The 23,630-nt window shown below is 54.3% G+C and overlaps 1 protein-coding gene across 1 annotated transcript; it reads left to right on the top strand.

Annotated features, from left to right (window-relative positions):
* The first annotated feature begins 415 nt into the window (after window positions 1-415).
* ECRG4 (ECRG4 augurin precursor) lies at window positions 416-7,040 on the top strand. The gene is made up of 4 exons (XM_060027653.1): window positions 416-596; window positions 2,463-2,510; window positions 4,503-4,660; window positions 6,763-7,040. The coding sequence occupies exons 1-4, from the start codon at window positions 518-520 to the stop codon at window positions 6,919-6,921; spliced, it is 444 nt and encodes a 147-aa protein (XP_059883636.1). The 5' UTR covers window positions 416-517; the 3' UTR covers window positions 6,922-7,040.
* The last annotated feature ends 16,590 nt before the right edge of the window (window positions 7,041-23,630 follow it).

Genomic DNA, 23,630 nt, shown 5'->3' with positions numbered 1-23,630 from the left:
CTGTAATCCAGGACATTCCAAAGGCCTGCGCGGGAGGGAGCGGGCTGGGGAGGCCGGGGCGCACGGTGCGGAGGGGCGTGGGACTGCGAACCGGAGGGGGCAGGTAGGCGCGAGACCCGGCGGCCTGAGCGGGGATCCGGCACAGCATCCTCAGCCCTTCCCGGGCGGAGCCCTCCCCTCTCTGGATGCCGCGGCCCCTCCCGGAGCGGCTGGACCTCGCTTGCCCCTCACCCGCGGTCCTTGGCGGCCCCCGCACCCGGACCTCCCGTGGGCTTGGAGGAGCCGCGGCCAGAGAGAGGGGCGCGGTGGCTTGGCACGGACGCTTGGCCCGGGACCTCAAGGCACAGCGCCCGCCCGGCGGGTCCCGCCCCGGCAGGGACGCAGGGACCGCCCGCCCAGTACCCCTATGCGCGGTCCTCCCGTGCGCAGTCCCCCACGCCTGGTGCCTCCGCGCCTGACCCTCCCCGCGCAGCGGCAGCCGAGGCGCCCGCATCTCCCTCCAGCGCACTCTGCAGCCATGGCCGCCTCCTCCGCGCGGCCCGCCGCCCTGGTCATGCCAGCGCTGGCTCTGCTCCTGCTGCTGTGCGTGGGCCCAGGTAAGGGGGCGATGCCAGGGCGCCGTGGAGAGGCTCGGTGAGGGCGGGGGGGCTAGGCGCCCATCCTGAGCCCGGGCAAGGGCCAAGGTTTGACAGGGGGTCCTGGGTTCTGCCCTTGCGCGGTGGGAAGTGGCGTGCTTGGGTCAAGGGCAGGGGCTCGGATGTGCGCGGCAAGCTTGGAAAAGGAGGCGGAGAAGCCTCGGGCTGAACGCGAAGCGCCGGGCGCGGTGGGCGCTGTAGGCGGGTGGTGCGCCCGGGGCTGAGCGGAGCAGAAGGGCCATCCCCAGAGTGCCTACAAGGCGTTCCCTTCCCGGCGCTTTGGCTCGGTCAAGTTCCAGGTCTGCAGAGCTGCGAGCGGGCCTCACCTCCCAGCTGGGGAAAAGTTCTCAAGCGAGAAAGGCTTAACTTTCTCGGCTTCTTGGAGCCCTCCGTGAATGGGTTGAAAATCCCGGTTCCCTACAGAATGCGCGCATTCACACACACGCCGTAAATGCGGCGGGTTCGGGGTGTGGACTTTTGAACCCTGGGGAGCCCACATCCCCACCGCAGAAGGGCGACCTGAAATCAGAGGTTTTGCCCTGACAGTGCACCTCCCCTCCTACCGTCCTTCCCGGCTCATGCCGGCAAGGGCCGCCGCTGAGGCTCGGGGCTCTGAGAGGCAGGAGTCATGACCCCAGGTCTACGGCGAAGTTGCTGAGGCTGGAGGGCGGGAGGTGACTTGCCCAGCACCCTGAGGCTGGTGCATCTTCCACCGCAAAGCAGCCGCACGGTGGGGTGGAAAGGCAGGACCCCCTTGGTGCTCAGCTTCGGCGTTTTGGATGTTCAGCGCGGGCTGGGGTGGGGGGCAGCAGAAGCCCTGGGAGGGGGGTGGGGGGAGGATGACGGCTGTTCTAATCTAGGACCACTGGGGGGCCAGTCCATCACTCCCCATCGCGTGCTTTATCACCTCCCTCTTTGTTCCTCCCATTTTAAGAAGCACATCTGAATACAGCAAGTGGGCATCGGCTATAACCTAGTCCTTTTCAGAACTTGTATTTTATTTCGTTCATACCGAGAATGCAGCGATAGGAATCAGTTAAAATATTATCATCATTGAGCTGGAATGTGAAAGTTCTTAGGACACCAAATGAAAATCGTTTTGTAGAGTGTAGAAACGCTTTTAGATCTGAATCAAAACAACAATAAATGGTACAAATAATGCCTGATTTTAAGACAATCAGGGCAAGTTACAAAACGGGGCTGAGCTTTTAGAGCTCTAAGCCCCATGCCTTGACTTGTGGTGGAGAAGCTCCACTTCTGCCTCCGTCTTCCCACGACTGCCTTCCCTGTGGCCTCACCTCCTCTTATAAGGACACCACCGGTCACTGGATTTAGAGCCCACCCTAAACCCGGCATCATATCACCTCGAGGTCCTTAACTCATTACGTCTGCAAAGATGCTGTTTCCAGATAAGTTCACATTCGGAAGTTCTGGGTGGGTATGAATTTGGAGGGACACTAGTTGATCGACTGTACCATGAAAAGTTAAGTCTGCAGGCAGGTGCATATGACAGGTGGCTGCCCGAATATTATGACAGAAGTGCTCAAAGGACAACGTCACTTTTCCTGGAGAACAGCTCAGATGGTCTCCAGTAGCTCAAAGTGCCCTGCTCGGCCATGGTCCTTGTCACTAGTTTGAGCCACAGGCAGCCTGAATTGCTTTTTCTACACAACAGGAAATGCAACAAGCATTAAATAATGTAATACTACCAAGTTGCCAAAGCAACATAGGGGTATGAAGTGATTTTTTTCCAATGTGGATTTTTGCATGTGAGAAATTTAAGGGCGCAGTGCAACCCTTAAATGATTTCCACTTTCATTCCTTTAGGTGGCATAAGTGGAAACAAACTCAAGCTGATGCTTCAGAAAGGGGAAGGTAAGTATAGCCCACACAGATAAGGGTTGCGTTCTTAACCAGGCTGCAATGAAACAGCGATGTCGATGTCCTCACCTGAGGCTTGTGTTTGGAAAATCAAAAGTGTTTACTCCGTAGAAGGTTAGCAGATCTGAAGGGCTCGTCCTGTGGGGATGTGGGGCGGTATTTCATCAGGTAAATATTATTGCCAGTTAATGCTTTTCTGACAGCTGTCAGTGTGGACTCAGAAATAAAAGGAACAGAGCTGTAGTGTTAATTGAAGGCTGTTTGTTTTAGAATTGTGATACCCCTTAGAGCACATACCTGAATCGAGAGCACACACAGCCTCCGTTCTGGGGCAGCACAGAGTGGTATCGTGGGCGTCCTCCGTATCCAACTAGCTCTTGGGGGAGGGTTAAACAGAAAGACCGTTTTGTTACTGACACCTGTTGTGAAGAACCGGCCTCCGATAGATATGGTAACGCAGCAAAATGTCGTAGAAACAGAACTGTCTGGGAGCCACGCAGGTGAGTTCAGGCCCGCTGTAATCAGTTCGATCATTGTGTGGGCTTGTGAAAGCCATTCTCCCGCAGAACTCGTCTTCACCTGGAAATTAGCAAGTTATCTATCTATTAGAATGAAGACTACATTTTTTTTCACATCTTTATTGGAATATAATTTCTTTACAATGAGGTGTTAGTTTCTGCTGTATAACAAAGTGAATCAGCTCTGCATATGCATACATCCCCATATCTCCTCCCAAGACTACATTTCTGAGGTGAATTTCTAACTACTTATTCTTTCCCCTGGATTAACGGGGGCTCCAGGACGCTGAAGTCTGCTCCCCAATGGGGGGCGCCAGCGCTTATGCACCTGCTTCCCAGGTGGCCCCGCGGGGACACCCCCCCACACACACCTGTTGGGCACACACGGCCCCTCTCGGGGGAGGGGCTCCTGGGGGAGCTGCCAGCATCTTCCCCGGCTCTTCCAGCTGCTCCCAAGGCCCAGGTCCACCCCCGACCTCCCAGGCCCCTCAGATGGCCCCTCCCCTCCCTGTGCTGGACAGCCATCTCCCGGGGACACCAGGGGTGACAGGGGCCCTGGAGAGCAACGGCCGAGGTGATCACGACTCCTCCGTGTACATCCTCAGCTTTTGTTCAGCTCAAGCCAAGAAACACACATTGAGCACCTACTGTGTACAGAACAGTGTAACAGGCCCTGAGGGAGATGCACAGGTGAACAGGAGGTGAAGACACAAATGTGCTGCCTGATCTTTATCCACGTGACCAAGGGACACAGGGCATTTGACTGCCTTTTCCTGCGCAGCCTCCATAAGGGGAAGCGGGCCCATCAGTCCCGTGTTGCAGATGACGGCACAGAGGCTCGGAGCCGGGCAGCACTTCCCCGAGCACGCCTGCCGAAGCGGGGCCTTTTCTGCAGCTGAGTCCGCGATGGAAAGGCGTCCGGGGAAGCCGTGGGAAAGCGAGGGTCACCCCCATCAAGAGGCGGTCGAAGCGTTCATGGTCACCCTGCAGCCTGACTTGAGGACTCGCTGCTCCGCTGGGCTCGCTGGCCGGCCTGCTCAGACCCTTGCTCCAGCTCTTTCTCCCCTGGCCCCCTAAGCAGTCCCAGCACGCTCGTGTTCGTGCAGACAAGGCACGCGCAGCCAGCGGCACTGGACACCGGGCGGTTTCCCCGCGGCAGAGCCCAGGGGGAGCACCAGGGCCTGGGGCCCGGGGTCTGGGCCTGGGGAGGGGCTGCAGAGGCGGAGCTGAGTTCGGTTTCCGCCCTGGGCCTGTTACGTGGCTGTGCCTGGACAGGAGGGCTCGCTACCCCGGAGGCCGGGACAGACGGCGGGAGCCCGCACAGTACCCGCGCCCTGCAGGGAGGATGCACCAGTTAAGGCCGCCTCCTGCCAGGTGGGGGCGGGGAGGGCGATGGAGAAGAGCGATTCACCCCGAGGAGGAAAGGACTCATTCTCTGTACTTGCGGGTGGGGAACCCCTCGTTTCAGCTCCTGCTCCCCCTACGACCCCGGTGGCCGTCCAGGAGAGCAGAGCCAAGGAGTTCCTGAGCAGCCCGGGGCGGCTCAAGCGGCAGCTGTGGGACCGCACGCGGCCCGAGGTGCAGCAGTGGTACCAGCACTTCCTGTACTTGGGCTTCGACGAAGCGGTGGGTGTTCTGGCTGGAGCCTGGCTTCCCGCCGGGCAGGATGGGGGTGGGGAGGCCTGCTTTGGGGAAACGGGCACAGAGAGTTAAGTTCTGTTATCTGCCCTGAAGTCAGAGCCCCCATTCTGTGTCAAGAGCTGCCAGGTATGGGACCACATGATCGTCAGGCACAAGGGTATCAGCTGGAATTTTCCATCCCACTATGCCCAAATGGGAACCTCTCCCATCAGGTTTTGGAAGCAGAGTTCCAGAGACATCCCCGCCCAAAGCAGCTGGGACTTAAATTCATCAAGAATCTGGTTTTCTTAGGGACTCTTTTAATGTATCTGGTCAGTTTTGCCTGGGTGTCCTTAATAATAACTCACCACCTCCTGAAACATTTTCAACTTTGCCTCAAATAAACGTCAGAAACAGCAAGATCGATGCAAAGACCCATGAGGATAATGGAAAGAGATGCAAAGCGACTTTTAAAGAGAGACGGGTCTTTGCAGATGCTTTTGGGAAAATTTGTCAATGCATTTGCAGGAAGTACGGTTCAGTTCATGTGTCCAGGTAGCATGAGTGGACATATTCACCAGATTAAGGAAAAAGACTGCTTATCATCACCGACTCCCATCCGGGGACCAGGTACAGGTCAGCCAGCGGCGGAGTTAAGGTGTGAGATTCTGCTGCCCCGGAGCGAGTCTGCAGGGTGATGGACAGGGCTGTGCTGAGTGAGTCCTGATGTGGAGACCACAGCTCACCGCCCCAGCCAGGGAGTGGATGGAGGGTGGCATCTCCCACGGGGGCAGCTGGAAGGGTTTTTCCAAACGGGCTCGTGGCTCATATTGTGAATGGAGGTGTATACAAAATACTGCAAGAGGCGAACAAAATTGAACTCTTCAGAAACATCATTTTTTTTTTTTTTTTTTTTTTTTTTTGCGGTACGCGGGCCTCTCACTGTCGCGGCCTCTCCCGTTGCGGAGCACAGGCTCCGGACGCGCAGGCTCAGCAGCCATGGCTCACGGGCCCAGCCGCTCCGCGGCACGTGGGATCTTCCCGGACCGGGGCGTGAACCCATGTCCCCTGCATCGGCAGGCGGACTCTCAGCCACTGCGCCACCAGGGAAGCCCTGCATTATTTCTGTTTTCATAAAATATTTTTTAAATTTTTTGGAAAAAAAATATGTTAAGCCGAAACCTCAAACAAGATTAAAATATGAGAGAAACCAAGGAATGAGCCTGCTTCACTAGGGGAAAATCTGCAGTATTGTGAGACAAGCCAGCTGTTTCCTTTTCAGGGCAGGGCCTGGGGGAGGGTCAGAGGAGGCTGCAGCCCCAGGCCCAGTGAGTAGACGGGGATGAGGGTTGAATTGTGGCCACGTGGTAAGCGTTTGTGGCCTGAATCACTGCATCCAGGCCTGTCTGAGCAACACAACAGGGGTGAGAGTGTCACCACCAGACGTGTCCAAATTCCTGCCCCGAGGCTGCAATGTGGTTTCATGCACCACGTTTACGAAGCCCGCAGCCTGCGCAGCAGCCCGCGCAGCAGCCCAGGTGGGACGCGGAGGGGGTCAGCGTCTGCCACATCAGATGCACAGTGCCTGGGGACAGGCCCGGCTGTTACTGTATTGGGCAGATGTCCATTTTCTTTACTGAAAAAGAGAAAAATGTTGAAGTCTGGGGTATATTTAGAACTCACAGACAGACGTGTTCAAGGGTAGGGGTTGTACTCCTTTGGGGGAAAAAGTTTTCAGCGGTGTTTTCCATCTGGTTAGTATCGACCTCTGGCCCAGGGATGCTGTAGCCAGAAGTTATTTTTTTTTAAAAAAATGATTATTTATTGTTTTCTATTGAAGTAGAGTTGATTTACAATGTTGTGTTAGTTTCAGGTGTACAGCAAAGTGATTCAGTTATATTCTTTTCCAGATTCTTTTCCATTATAAGTTATTACAAGATATGGAATATAATTCCTCCCTGGGCTGTACAGTAGGTCCTTGTGGCAGGAGTTACTCTTAGGAGGGGTTGTTCATCGTTGAAGAAAAATCCCAGAGAAACAGCGTCCGTAAGATGTGCTCTGGGAAACGGTGTCCTTGAGTTCATCCCCTCTCATCCTCTTTCCTCCAGAAATTTGAGGATGACATCACCTATTGGCTAAACAGAGGTCGGAATGGGCACGACTACTACGATTACCACCAGCGCCACTACGATGAGGACGCTGCGATCGGTCCCCGGAGCCACCATGGCTTCAGGCACGGAGCCAGCGTCAACTACGACGACTACTGACCGTCCCTCAGGCGGGCTCGGGGCCGCGGGCTCCGCACCACGCACGGCCTGTGTCTGCTGCGCCTGGTCTCGGCTCATCTTTCCTACCCGCTTTCTGTGGCCACAAAGGAAGTGTTAAAGCAAAGAACGTAAATGCCTTTCGAGATTTCATGCAAATACCTAACAATGCATTTCATTAAAAAATAGAAATAAAAGCATTTTGTTAAAAGGTCTCAGTTCTTTTGGATGAAACTTGAGCTGGCGAGCGTTTTCCTTCCCTGCACGTTTCTGAGGTTGAGGCAATTTCTCAGAGGCACCTCCCCTCCAAGAATCCCCACCACCCCAGGCCATGGGACCGAGCAGGTGTATTCAATGTATTAGAATTCAGTCCACACTAAATGCCAAATTAAAAATAAAAATACAGCAAGAAAATTTAGCTGGAAATTATTTAAGGTCATAGGACACGTTTTGGAGGATTGAGGATCCACACGGGTTTGCAGATTGGCTGTGCACATCCCGAGCCGGAGGCGGACCTGTTTAATGTTGTGAGGCAGGAAAAAGGGGGTAACAGAAAAAACACTGAAGTTTGGTTGATTTCAGAGCCTCCCTTGTCTTAAAAAAATTAAACCTTGTCTAATGAGCTCAAGAAAGATTTAAGAATATACATTGCATCATGTTTAAACAATCTGAGTGAATGAAAGAGAAAAGTGTCCTGGGGGTGGGTAGGGGGAGGGGGGGAAAGTGGGGAGGTGACACATGCAGAGGGGAGGGGCCCGCAGAATGGCTCTTGAACTCGTGTGGGTCACAGACCCTCTGACAGCCTGATGGAAGTTTTCTCAGAAAAATGATACGTGATTTTGCATATAGTCTCTGAAACACATCCTCATTCACAAGCTGCAGATGACAAACCCTTGGGTTTGGTGAGGAGTACCTACCAGCGTCAGGGGACCCGTGTTTGTGGACAATCCTTTGGAATCCTTACAGCTTTTAAAACTTTGTGGTAAAATATACACAACATAAAATCCATCATTTTAAGCATTTTTAGACGCATAGTTCAGTGGGTCTGTAAACATCTCTTCATGTCCCCACGTTCAATTCTTTTGGGGATACACCCAGAAGTGGAATTATTAGGTCATACGGTAACTCTGTTTAAGTTTTTGAGAAATCACCACACGTTTTCCACATCAGTTGTACTACTTTACATTTTAATGTAACATAGAGTTGTAATAGGGAAGAACACTTTGCATTCTCTTACAAGTTAATCACTAAAGGGACGTTGCCTATAAACTTAAATTGCACACAATGACCCATCTCGGACCCTTGCCTGCAAGAGATTAAGGTAAATGAGCATTCAGCGAAAACACCTGTGTTTAGCTCCCAGGAAACCTCCTGAACAGGCCCACCTGTGAATAACTGCTTGAGGGAGAAATTAACACCTCCCCTCCGGAGGCTGACGGGAACCACGAAGTGCTTGGCTTTAGTCCCGCCCCTTTTAGTATAAAAGGAGCCTGAATGCTGACTCAGCTAGATGGTTCTTTGGGCGTCCGGCCCGCCATCTTGCTCTGCTGGCTTCCCAGGTAAACTCACTCTTCTTTGCCCCAGCAGCTCGGCTCAGTTTATTAGCCTGTCGTGCGGCGAGCAGTACAAGCTTGGACTTGGTAACGAATTTTGATGAAGCCACCCAGGAGCCTTGCTGCTCGTGGCCTGCCAGCCCTGGCTGGGGAATTCTGGGGTAAGACCCTAGCAGCTGCCGGGACTCCTTGTCCTGGGGATCTGCCTTCAAAGTTCTCTGAAGCAGCACCGGCCGCCCCAGCGCTTGGCCGTGGAAGGAAGGAATCGACCTTTGGGAGCCGACGGGCTGCGTACGGTGGGGTAAGTGGCTCCGGTGTGAACAGCCGGGAACTTGATTCCTCTCCGTTTGGGGCGTTTTGTTTTGTTTTGTTTTTGCGGCGTTTGGGGCTTTTTCTCTGGAACAAGCCAGTTTGTTTCGTATTGGAGTGGGGTGTACCCTGTTGGAGAGAGGAAAGAGTTGTTGGACTTTGACCCGATTCGTGAACTGGTTCGTTTGCTTCTCTGAAGGCTAGCACTTGTATGTGCTGTTTGTGTTTTATCTTGAATTTCTGTCTCCAAAAATGGGGAATGTTTACTACCAACTAAAGATTTTAAAGAACATCCATCGCCCCCGTTCAGTGGGAAATAGCCCGGGCAGCCTTTGTGCCTCTTCCCACAACTGTGGACTGGACGTTGACAGTGGGTAACGGTAATCGGGAAGAACCTCTGTATCCTGTTACCAGTTAATCTCTAAGGCGAGGCTGCCTATAAGCTTAAATTCTCCATAAGGCCCATCTCTGGGACCCCTGCCTCCCAGGTGTAATGGGCTTTCAGCTAAAATACCTGTGTTTAGCTCTCAGGAAACCTCCTGAGCAGGCCCACCTGTGAATGACTGCACGAGGGAGAAATTAACACCTCCCCTCCGGAGGCTGCCGGGAACCAGGAAGTGCTTGGCTTTAGTCCCGCCCCTTTTAGTATAAAAGCCTGAATTCTGACTCAGCAAGAGGGTTCTTTGGGGCATGAGCCTGCCGTCTTCTGGGTTTGGGGTCTCTCTGAAGGAAGTCGTTATTCTTTGCCCAACAGCTCGTCTCTCGATTATTGGTGTGTCCTGTGGCGAGCAGTATGAGCTTGAGTAACAGAGTTACATTAAAACTTTTGTTTTGGGCCTCCCTGGTGGCGCAGTGGTTGAGAGTCCGCCTGCCGATGCAGGGGACGCGGGTTCGTGCCCCGGTCCGGGAAGATCCCACATGTCCGCGGAGCTGCTGGGCCCGTGAGCCATGGCCGCTGAGCCTGCGCATCCGGAGCCTGTGCTCCGCAACGGGAGAGGCCGCAGCAGTGGGAGGCCCGCGTACCTGGGGGGGGAAAAAAAAAAAACAAACCCTTTTGTTTCTTTTCCTTAACTACTCTGGGGCTGGCGCAAAGCCCAGTGCAGTGTTGAGGGGGAGGCGGGGCGGGCGAGCTGGGAAGGACGTCTTCACTCTGTTCCTCATCTTAAATGTTGCCCTGCTTCTCCATAAAGTATGTTTGCTAGATGTTCTTGGTCGATGTCTTTTGTCAAGTTAAGGAAATTACTATTCTTTTAAAAATATGCTAAGAAAACTTTAAATGTCATATATGGATACTGAATTCTAGTTTCTTTATCTTTGAGATAACACATCCTTTTAAATCTGGTAATTAACAGTTCTGGTAATACATTTAATATTAATCAGTCTCATTCCTGGAATAAAAACTAACTTGATCATGATTTTTTTTTCATTGTTGGATCTGGTTGGATAATATTTGTTCAGAATTTTTGCATCTGTTTTCGTGAGGAAGATTGGGCTGTAGTGTTCTTTCCCATTCCGTTTCGGGCAGTTTGGGTGTCCAGTTTATACTGTCTTCTTAAAATGAATTGTTTACCATTTCTTCATGTAAGAGTGGAATTATCTGTTTCCTGAATGTTTGGGAGCATTCTGATAAAGCCACTTGCATGTGGTGTTTCCTTCATGGTAAAATTTTTGACCGTTGAATGCATTTCTTTTTCTGGTAAATGATGATTCTGGCTTCGTTTCTCTCCTTGAATCTGTTTCGCTAAATTCTATCTTTCTCAATAGTCATCGATTATATGAAAATTTGAAGTGTGTTGAGAGTTGGTCTTAGTATCTTCTTTTCTCTGTAACATCTGTAGTTCTTTTTTTCACTCCATTTCATTTGTGCCTTTAAAAAAAATGAATCTTGTCTTTTCAAACATGTAGTTTTTGCCTTGTTGCTGTGCTTCTCTATTTAATAAATTTCTGTTCTCTTAATTTCCTTCCTTCTGCATCTGTGGGTCTTTGATTTATGTTAGACCTTAGCTCAGTTTTGAGCCTTATTTTTTTTCAAAGGCAAATTCTTACCATTCTAAGTTTCCTTTCAAGAATTGTATCCCATGAGTTTGATGTGAAAAGTTAGATGATGAATTTGTCTAATTTCAATGACAATTTCTCCTTTGACCCATGAGTCGATTACAAGTGTTATTAAATTTCCAAGTGAATGAATTTTTCTAATTATCTTATTGGCTTTGTTTTCTAACTTAATTGCATTGCGGTTTTTAAACAATGTAGTCCGATTGTAATTCTTTGAAGTATACTGAGGCCAGCTTTACATCTGAGCATGTGCCAAACCAGCACGTGTTCACGTGTGCCTGAAAGAAATGTGTCTTTTCCAGACATCAGATGCAGTCAAATGCATTAGCTCAAGCCCGATTGTGACAGTGTTCATATTCTATTTTCTTACTAATTTTCTTGGTTCATTTGATCTACCAATTACTGATAAGTGTGTTAAAATCCACTATGACAATGGATTTGACAAGTTTTTCCTTTAATGCTGTCAGTCTGGCTTCACACAAGGCTATACACAAATTCACATGGGACACACATCTAGAATCGATACATTTTCCCAGTGAATGGAATCACTTATTGTTAAGCAGCAAATTTCCTTATTTCTAATGATGCTTTTGCCTGATTCTCCTTTGCTATTAATATGACTATATTTTGCTTCCTGTTGGTTACTAATTGCCTGCTCTGTCTTTTCCATAGTTGGGCCTTTTATCTTTCTGCGTGCTTTAGGTGTGTTTTTTGCAAAGAGTACATAGCTGAAATTTGTTTTGTTTTTAAAATAGGTTATAATTCTTAAGGTCTGAACAGGAGAATTTAGTCCACTTACATGTATTGTGATTTATGATTTCGTTTCTTTTTTAAAGATTTTGTTGCTGTTGTGGACCATTTTTAAAGTGTTTTTTGAATTTTCTACAATATTGCTTATGTTTTATGTTTTGGTTTTTTGGCCATGCGGCATGTGGGAATCTTAGTATCCTGGCCAGGGATTGAACCTGCACCCCCTGCATTGGAAGGCGACGTCTCAACCACTGGACCTCTAGGGAAGTCCCTTGTGATTTGGTTTTATCTCTAACATTGCATTTTGAATTTTGACTTGTCCCGTTTTACGTGTTCCTCTCCCCCTTTTCCTCTTCTCTTGCCTTCATTTGGACCGTTTTCCTTCACTTATTCTTTTCCTTTCACCTCCTTTGAAGGTTACACTGGGTCTGTTCTTAGTGTTTGCCCATTTAATCCATATTTAACAAGTTACCAGTCATCAGTAGCCATAGTCTTCTCCTGGACAGTACAAGGACCCCAAAATACTTGATTCTGCAACCTTCCCTCCCAATTTATAACCCCAGTAACTTGGCATTTAAAATCTAGTCTGCTTTATTTCCCCATAAGTTACCGTTGTTTCATTTCCAGTTGCTGGTTTGATTAGATGTCACACATCCACTTGGTTCACTATTTCTCCTTCAGACTCAGACCACACTCTGAGCTCATTTTCCTTTGGCCTTAATTCCATCCTCCAGAATCCGTTTAGTGAGGGTCCCTTGATGGTAAACTCCCAAGTTTCACTTTGCCTTGTTTTACTCGGTATAGAATTCTTGGTTGAGCTAATCAGCACTTTGAAGATACTGTCATATAGCCTTGTGGTTTCCACTGTTGATGTGAAGGCTTTCGCTGTAACCTGTCTTTCTTGTGGGGAGGGGACACCGTCCTCTCCAGCTGTCTTTTATAACAGACCCACCTTTGTAACTTACACCTGTGTCTATATATTTATACTGCTTGGGGCTTGCTGGGCTTTGTAATCTGAGGGTTGGTGTCTTTCAACAAATTTGGAAAATTCTATTTCTTTGAGTGTTACCTCTTCCCCATCCTGTTATTTCTTGAACTTTATTCAGGTGTATAAATTTCTCTATTTTCCCTTTTTCAAATGTGCTTAGTTATGTCTTGTTATCTGTTCAGATTTTCAAGTTTCCCTTTCATTTCCTTTAAGGTATTAAACTTTATTTCCACCATCTGAAGTCTTTGCGGCTCTATTTCTAGCTGCCACCCATTGCTTCTCACTCATGGTGTCTCACCTGCTTGATGTCATGTAATTTCTAACCATGATGTACTCATTTTCTTTGGAGCTGTTTTTTGGGTTTTTAAAATTTATTTATATTTTTGGCTGTGTTGGGTCTTCGTTGCTGCGCGCAACGTTGAGCCTGAGTTAAGTTGGATTCTTCCAGCCAGCACTTGGCTCTCCTGTTGCTAGTGGCCTAAGGTTCAGGGGCCAGGGCTGGGGGGTGGGCGTCTACCAAACAGGGACCCCTCGTGGTCCCTGTTCTCCTGGTGCCCCCACCCACCCATCCACTCCCACCCGAAGCCTCCTAACTGCCCTTTTCACCGTGATGGGTTAGTTTGTCACTTACCCTCATCAAGGTGCAGCCTTTTGGGGGCTCAGTCTGATAGGGGGCATGTGACCCGGGCGTTGTCTCCTTTTCCGAGTGCCGGGCAGCCTTCAGAGAAGCACAGGCTCTACGGGATTCTGCAGAATCCTCCAGGCCATTTTTGCTTCATTCTGGGATTCTGCAGATTCCTTGCTTCATGTATCATCTAAGGGATGCAGTTTAAAAAGATTTTTAAAAGTCATACTCAGCAGCTCATCTGCTCCCACCGGAGCATTGATAGCTCAGGTTATCTATCTAATCTGCCGCCACTACTAGAGGCTCCCATTTGATCATTGATTTAAAATCATACGGTCTTCACCATTTCAGTGTGTTTAGGAAATCTCTTCTAAGAATAATGCTTTTTAATACATAAAATCCACAAGATTACAAATGAAAGCAGCTATATTGAAAAAGGTATCAACACTTTAAAAGACAAATTTGTGACATGGTAATAAATGTTCTTCGTCATGGTACAAATAACGAGATCTGTGACAGGTATACTTGGTGACAAAGTCCCAGGTAAGACCTGACACTACTGCGGTTTCTTGTCGACATTTATAATGGAAGAAAAGGGTAAATTTGAGTTAAGGGTTATTAGAAACAAATAATGCAATATTTTCCCCCATTCATGAGACTCCCTGTGTGAAGGGCTTCCCAGTGCAACTCCTGTTATATCCAGGGTGAAAACTTCCAGTTATTCTGAGGTTAAGGTGAAAACGCACGAGTCCTAGGAGGTCTGGCCTCTGCCTCCCTGGCCAGCTTCCTCCCTCCCCCACTCCCCTGGCTCAGACTCCACATGCCCCAGCCTCCCAACCCCTTCAGCCTGCCGTTGCCCTCCCTTCTTCTGGAAAGTTCTGTCTCTTAATTCCCAGACCTCCTTCACAGCTTCGTGTTGTCATTGTCACTTTTCCGCCCCAGCTCTTCCAGGGCACCTCCCTGTCAGGGTGCCTCTTCCAAGCCTCCTCCTTTGGGAAAATTATCAATCGCACAGGGGATTGTGGGACAGATGTTTCTCCAGGTGGACAGTGAACCCAGGATGATGATCGCCACCGTCTGTGCCAGAAAGTCTTCAGAGCCTCGCACAGAGCCTGTCCGGGCAATCGCTCTAGAAAGTGTGCTGGGGGAGCCTGACTGCACCCGGAAAGAACAGGTGACCTACTCTCAGGTTTACACGTGATGACAATGGACAGAGGGTTAGAATGTCACCTCCAAGACGCAACGTGAGTTACGAACAGAACACGAACTAGAGCTCAGATTAGGCTGCGCATCCCACACCCCTTTATCTGTCCTCCCGTCCATGGCAGGATCCACCTCCTCCCTGGCCCCCTGACCCCCTCTGTGACAGGGTTCACCTCCTCCCTGCCTCCCTGACCCCCTCTATGACAGGGTCCACCTCCTCCCTGCCCCCGTGACCCGCTCTATGACAGGGTCCACCTCCTCCCTGCCCCCCTGAACCCCTCTGTGACAGAGTCCACCTCCTCCCTGCCTCTCTGAGGCCCTCTATGACAGAGTCCAAATAATTCCTCCCAGCTGATCCCCTCTAAGTCAGGGTCCACCTCCTCCCTACCCCCATGACCCCCTCTATGGCAGGGTACACCTCCTCCCTGCCCCCCTGAACCCTTTTATGAAACTCTCCACATAATTCCTGCCCCCCTTATCCCCTCTATGACAGGGTCAACCTCCTCCCTGCCCTCCTGACCCAATCTATGAAAGGGTCCACCTCGTCCCTGCCCACTTGAACCCCTCTATGATAGGGTGCACATAATCTCTGCCCCCCTGACCCCCTCTAAGACAGGGTCCACCACCTCTCTGGCCCACTGACTCCCTCTATGACAGGGTTCAACTCCTCCCTGCCCACCTGATACCCCCTATGACAGGATCCACTACCGCCCTGCCCCCCTGAACCCCATTATGACAGGGTATGCCTCCTCCCTGAACCCCTGACCCCTCTATGACAGGGTCCACATAATACCTGCCCCCCTGGACCCCTCTATGACAGGATCCACTTCCACCTTGCCCCCTGAACCCCTCAATGAAAGGGTCCACCTCCTCCCTGCTTCCCTGACCCCCTCTATGACAGGGTCCACCTCCCCCCTGACCCCATCTATAACGGGATCCACCTCCTCCCTGCCCCCCTGACGCCCTCTATGACAGAGTCCACCACCTGCCTGCCCCCCAACCCCTCTATGACAGAGTCCACCTAATCTCTGCCTCCCTGACCCCCTCTATGACAGGGCCCACTTTATCTCTGCCTCCCTGCCCCCCTCTATGACAGGGTCCACCTCCTCCCTGCCCCCCGGAACTCCTCTGTGACAGGGTCCTCCTAGTCCTTGCCCCGCCTGTATGACAGGGTCCACCTTTTCCCTGCCACCCTGACCCACTATATGACAGGGTCCACCTCCTCCCTGGCCCCCTGAACCCCTCAATGACCCGGTCCACCTACTCTCTGTCCCCCTGAACCCCTCTATGTCAGGGTCCACCTTCTCCCTGCCACCCTGATCCCCTCTATGACATGGTCTACTTCTTCCCTGCCCCCCGAACCACCTCTATGACAAGGTCCACCTCCTCCCGGCCAACCTGACCCCTTCTATGACAGTGTCCACCTCCTCCCTGCTCCCCTAACCACCTCTATGACAGGATCCACCTCCTCCCTGCCACCCTGACCCCCTCTATGCCAGGGTCCACCTCGTCCGAGCCCCCCTAAGACACCTCTTGACACGGTCCACCTCCTCCCGGCCCCCTGAACCCCTCTATGACAGTGTCCACCTAATCTCTGCTCCCCTGATCCCCTCTATGACAGGGTCCACGTCCTCCTTGCCCCATTGACCCTCTCTGTGACAAGGTCCACCTGCACCCTGCCCCCCTGACCACATCTATGACAGGATCGACCTCCTCCCTGCCCCCATGACCCCTGTATGACAGGTTCAACCTCCTCAATGCCCCCCGATCCGCTCCATGATTATCCGCTCCAGTCCAACTCCTCCCAGCCACCATGGCCCCCTCTATGACAGAGTCCAAATAATCCTTGCCCCCCTGACCCCTCTATGACACGGTCCACCTCCTCCCTGCACCCCAGACCCTCTCTATGACAGGTTACACCTCCTCCCTGCCCGCCCTCATCCCCTCTATAACACGGGCCACATAATCCCTGCCCCCCGACCCCCTCTATGACAGTGTCCACCTCCTCCCTACCTCTGTGACCCCCTCTATGACAGGGTACACCTCCTCCCTGGCCCTCTCAACCCCTCTATGATACGATACACATACTCCCTGCCCCACTGAACCCCTCTATGACAGAGTACACCTCCTCCCTGCTCCCCTGACCGAATATATGAAAGGGTCCACCTCCTCCCTGCCCACTTGAACCCCTCTATGAAAGGGTACACATAATCTCTGCCCACCTGACCCCCTCTAGACAGGGTCCACCACCTCCCTGCCCCACTGACCTGCTCTATGACAGGGTCCACCTCCTCCCTGCCCCCCTGACACCCGCTATGACAGGGACAACCTCCTCCCTGCCCCCCTGAACCCGTCTGACAGGGTCCACCTCCTCCCTGCCCTCCTAACCACCTCTATGACAGGATCCACCTTCTCCCTGCCACCCTGACCCCCCTCTATGACAAGGTCCACCTCCTCCCTGCCACCCTGATCCCCTCTATGACAGGGTACACCTCCTCCGTGCCCCCCGGACGCCATCTATGACAGGGTCCACCTCCTCCCTGCCCCCCTGACCCAATCTATGAAAGGGTCCACCTCCTCCCTGCCCACTTGAACCCCTCTATGATAGGGTGCACATAATCTCAGCCCCCCTGATGCCCTCTAAGACAGGGTCCATCACCTCCCTGCCCCACTGACCCCCTGTATGACAGGGTTCACCTCCTCCCTGCCCACCTCATTCCCCCTATGACAGGGTCCACCTCCTCCCTGCCCTCCTAACCACGTCTATGACAGGGTCCACCTCCTCCCTGCCTCCCTGATCCCCTCTATGACAGGGTCCACCTCCTCCGTGTCCCCCAGACGCCCCCATGACAGCATCCACCTCCTACCTGCCACCCTGATTCCCTCTGTTAGAGGGTCCACCTAATCCATGCCCCCCTGACCCCCTCTATTATACGGTCCACCTGCTCCCTGCCCCCCTGAACCCCTCTGTGACAGGGTCCGCCTCCTCCCTGCTCCCCGACCCCATCTCTGACATGGTCCACTTCCTCCCTGCCCCCCTGACCCCCTGTTTGACAGGGTCCACGTCATCCCTGACCACTTGAACCCTTCTATGACGCAGTCCACCTCCTCCCTGCCCCCCTGACCCTCTTTGTGACAGGGTCCTCCTCCTCCCTGCCACCCTGACCCACTTTGTGAAAGGGTCCACGTCTTCCCTGCCCCCCTGACTCCCTCTATGATAGGGTCAGCCTCCTCCCTTCCACCCATGACCCTCTATGACAAAGTCCAACTAATCCCTGCCCCCCTGATCCCTTCTATGACAGGGTCCAACTCTTCCCTCTCCCCTGACCCCATCCATGACACGGTCCACGTCCTCCCTGCTCCCCTGACCCTCTCTATGACAGGGCCCACGTAATCTCTGCACCCCGATCCCCTCTGTGACAGGGTTCACCTCCTCCCTGCCCTCCTAACCACGTCTATGACAGGGTACACCTCCTCCCTGCCCCCCTGAACACCTCAATAACACGGTCCACATAATTCCTGCCCGCCTGAACCCGTCTATGACAGGATCCACTTCCTCCCCGCCCCCCTGACCCCCTCTATGACAGAGTCCACCTCCTCCCTGACCGCCTCTATGATAGGGTCCACCTCCTCCCTGCCCCCTGACCCCCTCTATTACACAATCCACATATTCCCTGCCCCTCTGAACCCATGTATGACAGAGTCCACCTCCTCCCTGCCCCCATGAACCCCTATATAACATGGTCCACCTCCTCCCTGTCCCCCAGACTCCCTTTATGAAAGGGTCCACCTCTTCCCTGCTCCCCTTAACCCTTCTATGACACGGTCCACATAATCCCTGCCCCCCTGAACCCCTCTATGAGAGGTTCCAGCTCCTCCCTGTCCCCTGAACCGCTCTGACATGGTACACCACCTCCCTGCCCCCCTGACCCCATCTATGACAGGGTCCACCTAATCTCTGCCACCCTGACCCCCTCTATGACAGGGTCCACCACCTCCCTGCCCCAATGACACCCTCTATGACGGGGTTCACCTCCTCCCTGCCCAACTGATTCCCCCTATGACAGGGTCTACCTCCTCCCTGCCCCCCTGAACCCGATTATGATAGGGTGTACCTCCTCCCTGTACCCCTGACCCCTCTATGACAGGGTCCACCTCCTCCCTGCCCCCCTGAACCACTCTATGACAGGGTCGACCTCCTCCCTGCCCCCCCTGAACCCCTCTGACTTGGTCCACCTCATCCCTGCAACCTGACCCTCTCTATGGCCGAGTCCACCTAATCGCTGCACCCCGATCCCCTCTATGACAGGGTCCACCTCATCCCTGCCCCCCGATCCCCTCTATGACAGGGTCCACCTCATCCCTGTCCTCCTGACCCCACTATGACAGGGTCTACTTCCTCCCTGCCCCCCTAAACACCTCTGACAAGATCCAATTCCTCCCTCGCCCCCTGATCCCCTCTATGACAGGGTCCACCTCCTCCCTGCCCCCAAGAACGTGTCTATGACAGAGTCCACCTCCTCCCTGACCCCTCTATGACACGGTCCACGTAATCCCTGAACCCCTCTATGACTGGGTCCACCTCCTCCCTCCCCCCCTGACCCCCTCTATGACAGGGTCCACCTCCTCCCTGCCCCCCTGAGACCTGCTATGATAGGGACAACCTCCTCCCTGCCCCCGTGACCCCCTTTATGACAGGGTCCACCTCCTCCCTGCCACCCTGAACCCCTCTATGACAGGGTCCACCTCCTCCGTGCCCCCCAGACGGCCCCTATGACAGCATCCACCTCCTCTCTGCCACCCTGATTCCCTCTATTAGAGGGTCCACCTAATCCATGCCCCCCGACCCCCTCTATTATACGGTCCACCTGCTCCCTGCCCCCCTGAACCCCTCTGTGACAGGGTCCGCCTCCTCCCTGCTCCCCGACCCTGTCTCTGACATGGTCCACTTCCTCCGTGCCCCCTTGACCCCCTGTATGACAGGGTCCACGTCCTCCCTGACCACCTGAACCCCTCTATGACGCAGTCCACCTCCTCCCTGCCCCCCTGAACCCCTCTGACAGGGTCGACCTCCTCCCTGCCCCCCTGAACCCCTCTATGACAGGGTCCACCTCATCCCTGCAACCTGACCCTCTCTATGGCCGAGTCCACCTAATGGCTGCACCCCGATCCCCTCTATGATGGGGTCCACGTACTCCCTCCTCCCTTGAACCCCTCTATGACAGGGTGCACCTCCTGCCTGGCCCCCTGACTCGCGCTATAACAGGGTGCACCTAACCTCTGCCTCCCTGACCCCCTCTGTGACAGGGTCCACCTCCTCCCTGCCACCCTGACACCTTCTGTAACAGGGTCAGCCCCCTCACTTTCCCCCCTCCCCGCCTCTATGACAGGGTTCACCTCATCCCTGCAACCTGACCCTCTCTATGGCCGAGTCCACCTAATCGCTGCACCCCGATCCCCTCTATGACGGGGTCCATGTCCTCCCTCCTCCCTTGAACCCCTCTATGACAGGGTCCACCTCCTCCCTCCCCCCCAATTCCCTCTATAACAGGGTTCAACTCCTCCCTGCCACCCTGACGCCCTCTATGACAGGGTCCACCTTATCTCTGCCTACCTGACTCCCTCTATGACAGCGTCCACCTCCTCCCAGCCACCCTGATCCCCTGTATGACAGGGTCCACCTCTTCCCTGGCCCCCTTACCCCCTCTATGACAGGGTACACCTGCGCCCTGCCCCTGAACCCCTCAATGACACGGTTCACATAATCCCTGCTCCCCTGTACCCCTGTATGACAGGATCCACTTCCTCCCTGCCCCCGAACCCCTCTATGACAGGGTATACCTCCTCCCTTACCCCATCTATGACAGGGTTCACCTCCTGCATGCCCCCTGACCCCCTCTATGATACGATCCACATACTCCCTGCCCCTCTGAACCCCTCTATGACAGGGTACACCCCCTCCCTGCCCCCCTGACGCCCGCTATATCAGGGTCCAGCTCCTCCCTGCCCCCCTGAACCCCTCTATGACAGGGTACACCACTTGTCTGCTCCCCTGACGCCCTCTGTGACAGGGTCCACCTGCTCCCTGCCACCCAGAACCCCTCTAGGACAGGGTCCACCTCATTCCTGCTCCCCTGACCCCCTCTATGACTGTGTCCACCTCCTCCCTGCCCCCCTGAACCCCTCTATGACAGGGTACACCACCAGACTGCCCCCTTGACGCCCTCTATGACAGAGTCCACCACCTCCCTTCCCCGCTAACCCCCTCTATGACAGGGTCCACATAATCTCTGCCTCCCTGACACCCGCTATGACAGGGACAACCTCCTCCCTGCCACCCTGACCCCCTCTGTGACAAGGTCCACCTCCTCCCTGCCACCCTGATCCCCTCTATGACAGGGTACACCTCCTCTGTGCCCCCCAGACGCCCTCTATGACACGGTCCACCACCTCCCTGCCCCCGTTTCCCTCTATTAGTGGGTCCCCCTAATCGATGCCCCCCTGACCCGCTCTATGACAGGGTCCACCTCCGCCAAGCCCCCCTAAGACCCCCCGTGACAGGGTCCGCCTTCTCCCTGCCCCGCCGATCCCCTCTATGACAGGGTCCACCTCCTCCGTGCCCCCCAGACGCCATCTATGACAGCATCCACCTCCTCTCTGCCACCCTGATTCCTTCTATGAGAGGGTCCACCTGCTCCCTGCCACCCGGAACCCCTCTAGGACAGGGTCCACCTCATTCCTGCTCCCCTGACCCCCTCTCTGACATGGTCCACTTCCTCCCTGCCCCACTGAGCCCCTCTATGACAGGGTCCACCTCCTCCCTGCCCCCCTGAACCCCTCTATGACAGGGTACACCTCCTTCGTGCCCCCTGGACGCTCTCTATGACAAGGTCCACCTCCTCCCTGCCCCCCGGACGCCCTCTATGACACGGTCCACCTCCTCCCTGCCCCCGTTTCCCTCTATTAGTGGGTCCCCCAATCGATGCCCCCCTGACCCCCTCTATGATTGGGTCCACCTCCGCCAAGCCCCCCTAAGACCCCCCGTGACATGGTCTGCCTCCTCCCTGCTCCCTCGATCCCCTCTATGACAGGGTCCACCTCCTCCGTGCCCTCGGACGCCATCTATGACAGCATCCACCTCCTCTCTGCCACCCTGATTCCTTCTATGAGAGGTTCCACCTGCTCCCTGCCACCCGGAACCCCTCTAGGACAGGGTCCACCTCATTCCTGCTCCCCTGACCCCCTCTCTGACATGGTCCACTTCCTCCCTGCCCCGCTGAGCCCCTCTATGACAGGGTCCACCTCCTCCCTGCCCCTTGACCCCCTCTATTATACGGTCCACCTGCTCCCTGCCCCCCTGAACCCCTCTATGACATGGTCCACATAATCCCTGAACCCCTCTGTGACAGGGTCCACCTCCTCCCTGCCCCCCTGAACCCCTCTATGACAGGGTACACCACCTGTCTGTTCCCCTGACGCTCTCTATGACAGGGTCCACCTCCTCCCTGCCCCCCTGAACCCCTCTATGACAGGGTACACCACTTGTCTGCCCCCCTGACGCCCTCTACGACAGGGTCCACCTGCTCCCTGCCACCCGGAACCCCTCTATGACAGGGTCCACCTCCTCCCTGTCCCCCTGAGCCCCTCTGACAGGGTCCACCTCCTCCCTGCCACCCTGACACCTTCTGTGACAGGGTCAGCCTCCTCCCTGCCCCCCCGATCCCCTCTATGACAGGGTCCACCTAATCCCTGCACCCCTGAACCCCTCTATGACAGTGTACACCACCTGTCTGCCCCCTGATGCCCTCTATGACTGTGTCCACCTCCTCCCTGCCCCCCGAACCCCTATGACACCACCAGACTGCCCCCTTGACGCCCTCTATGACAGGGTCCACCTCCTACCTGCCCCCTTGAAGCCCTCTATGACAGAGTCCACCACCTGCCTGCCCCGCTAACCCCCTCTATGACAGGGTCAACCTCCTCCCTGCCCCCCTGACCCCCTCTATTTCAGGGTCCACCTCCTCCCTGCCCCCCTGACACCCGCTATGACGGGGACAACCTCCTCCCTGCCCCCCTGACCCCCTCTGTGACAAGGTCCACCTCCTCCCTGCCACCCTGATCCCCTCTATGACAGGGTACACCTCCTCCGTGCCCCCCGGACGCCCTCTATGACACGGTCCACCTCCTCCCTGCCCCCGTTTCCCTCTATTAGTGGGTCCCCCTAATCGATGCCCCCCTGACCCCCTCTATGACAGGGTCTCCCTCCTCCGTGCCCCCCAGACGCCATCTATGACAGCATCCACCTCCTCTCTGCCACCCTGATTCCTTCTATGAGAGGGTCCACCTGCTCCCTGCCACCCAGAACTCCTCTAGGACAGGGTCCACCTCATTCGTGCTCCCCTGACCCCCTCTCTGACATGGTCCACTTCCTCCCTGCCCCGCTGAGCCCCTCTATGACAGGGTCCACCTCCTCCCTGCCCCCCTGACGCCCTCTATGACAGGGTCCACCTCCTACCTGCCCCCCTGAAGCCCTCTATGACAGAGTCCACCACCTCCCTGCCCCGCTAATCCCCTCAATGACAGGGTCCACCTAATCTCTGCCTCCCTGACCCCCTGTATAACAGGGTCCACCTCCTCCCTGCCCCCCTGACACCCGCTATGACAGGGTCCACCTCCTCTGTGCCCCCCGGACGCCATCTATGCCAGCATCAACCTCCTCTCTGCCACCCTGATTCCTTCTATGAAAGGGTCCACCTCCTCCCTGCCCCCAAAAACGCGTCTATGACAGGGTCCAACTCCTCTCTGCCCCCTTGACCCACTCTAAGACAGGGTCCACCTCCTCCCTGCCCCCAAAAACGCATCTATGACAGGGTCCAACTCCTTCCTGCCCCCTTGACCCACTCTAAGACAGGGTCCACCTCCTCCCTGCCCCTCTGAGGCCCTCTAAGACAGGGTCCAAATAATCCCTGCCCTCTGAATCCCTCTATAACAGGGTGCACCTTATCTCTTTCTACCTGACCACCTCTAGGAGAGGTTCCACCACCTCACTGCCACCCTCACCCTCTGTGACAGGGTCCACCTCCTCCCTGCCACCCTGACACCTTCTGTGACAGGGTCAGCCTCCTCCCTTCCACCCCGACCCCCTCTATGACAGGGTCCAACTCCTCCCTGCACCCCTGCCACCCTCTATGACAGGGTCCACCTCCTCCCTGCACCCCTGAAACCCTCT

Source organism: Delphinus delphis, chromosome 12, assembly GCF_949987515.2.
Source record: "Delphinus delphis chromosome 12, mDelDel1.2, whole genome shotgun sequence".
Taxonomy (NCBI): Eukaryota; Metazoa; Chordata; class Mammalia; order Artiodactyla; family Delphinidae; genus Delphinus; species Delphinus delphis.
Note: the sequence above shows the minus strand (reverse complement) of the source record. Positions and strands in the feature narration are given on the sequence as shown.

Bases quoted from the DNA above. Each gene is read 5' to 3' on its own strand.
- ECRG4 (XM_060027653.1), top strand. From the start codon at position 518: ATGGCCGCCTCCTCCGCGCGGCCCGCCGCCCTGGTCATGCCAGCGCTG. The intron at 597-2,462 runs GTAAGGGGGCGA...TCATTCCTTTAG, and splicing joins GCTGCTGTGCGTGGGCCCAG to GTGGCATAAGTGGAAACAAA. The intron at 2,511-4,502 runs GTAAGTATAGCC...CCCTCGTTTCAG, and splicing joins GATGCTTCAGAAAGGGGAAG to CTCCTGCTCCCCCTACGACC.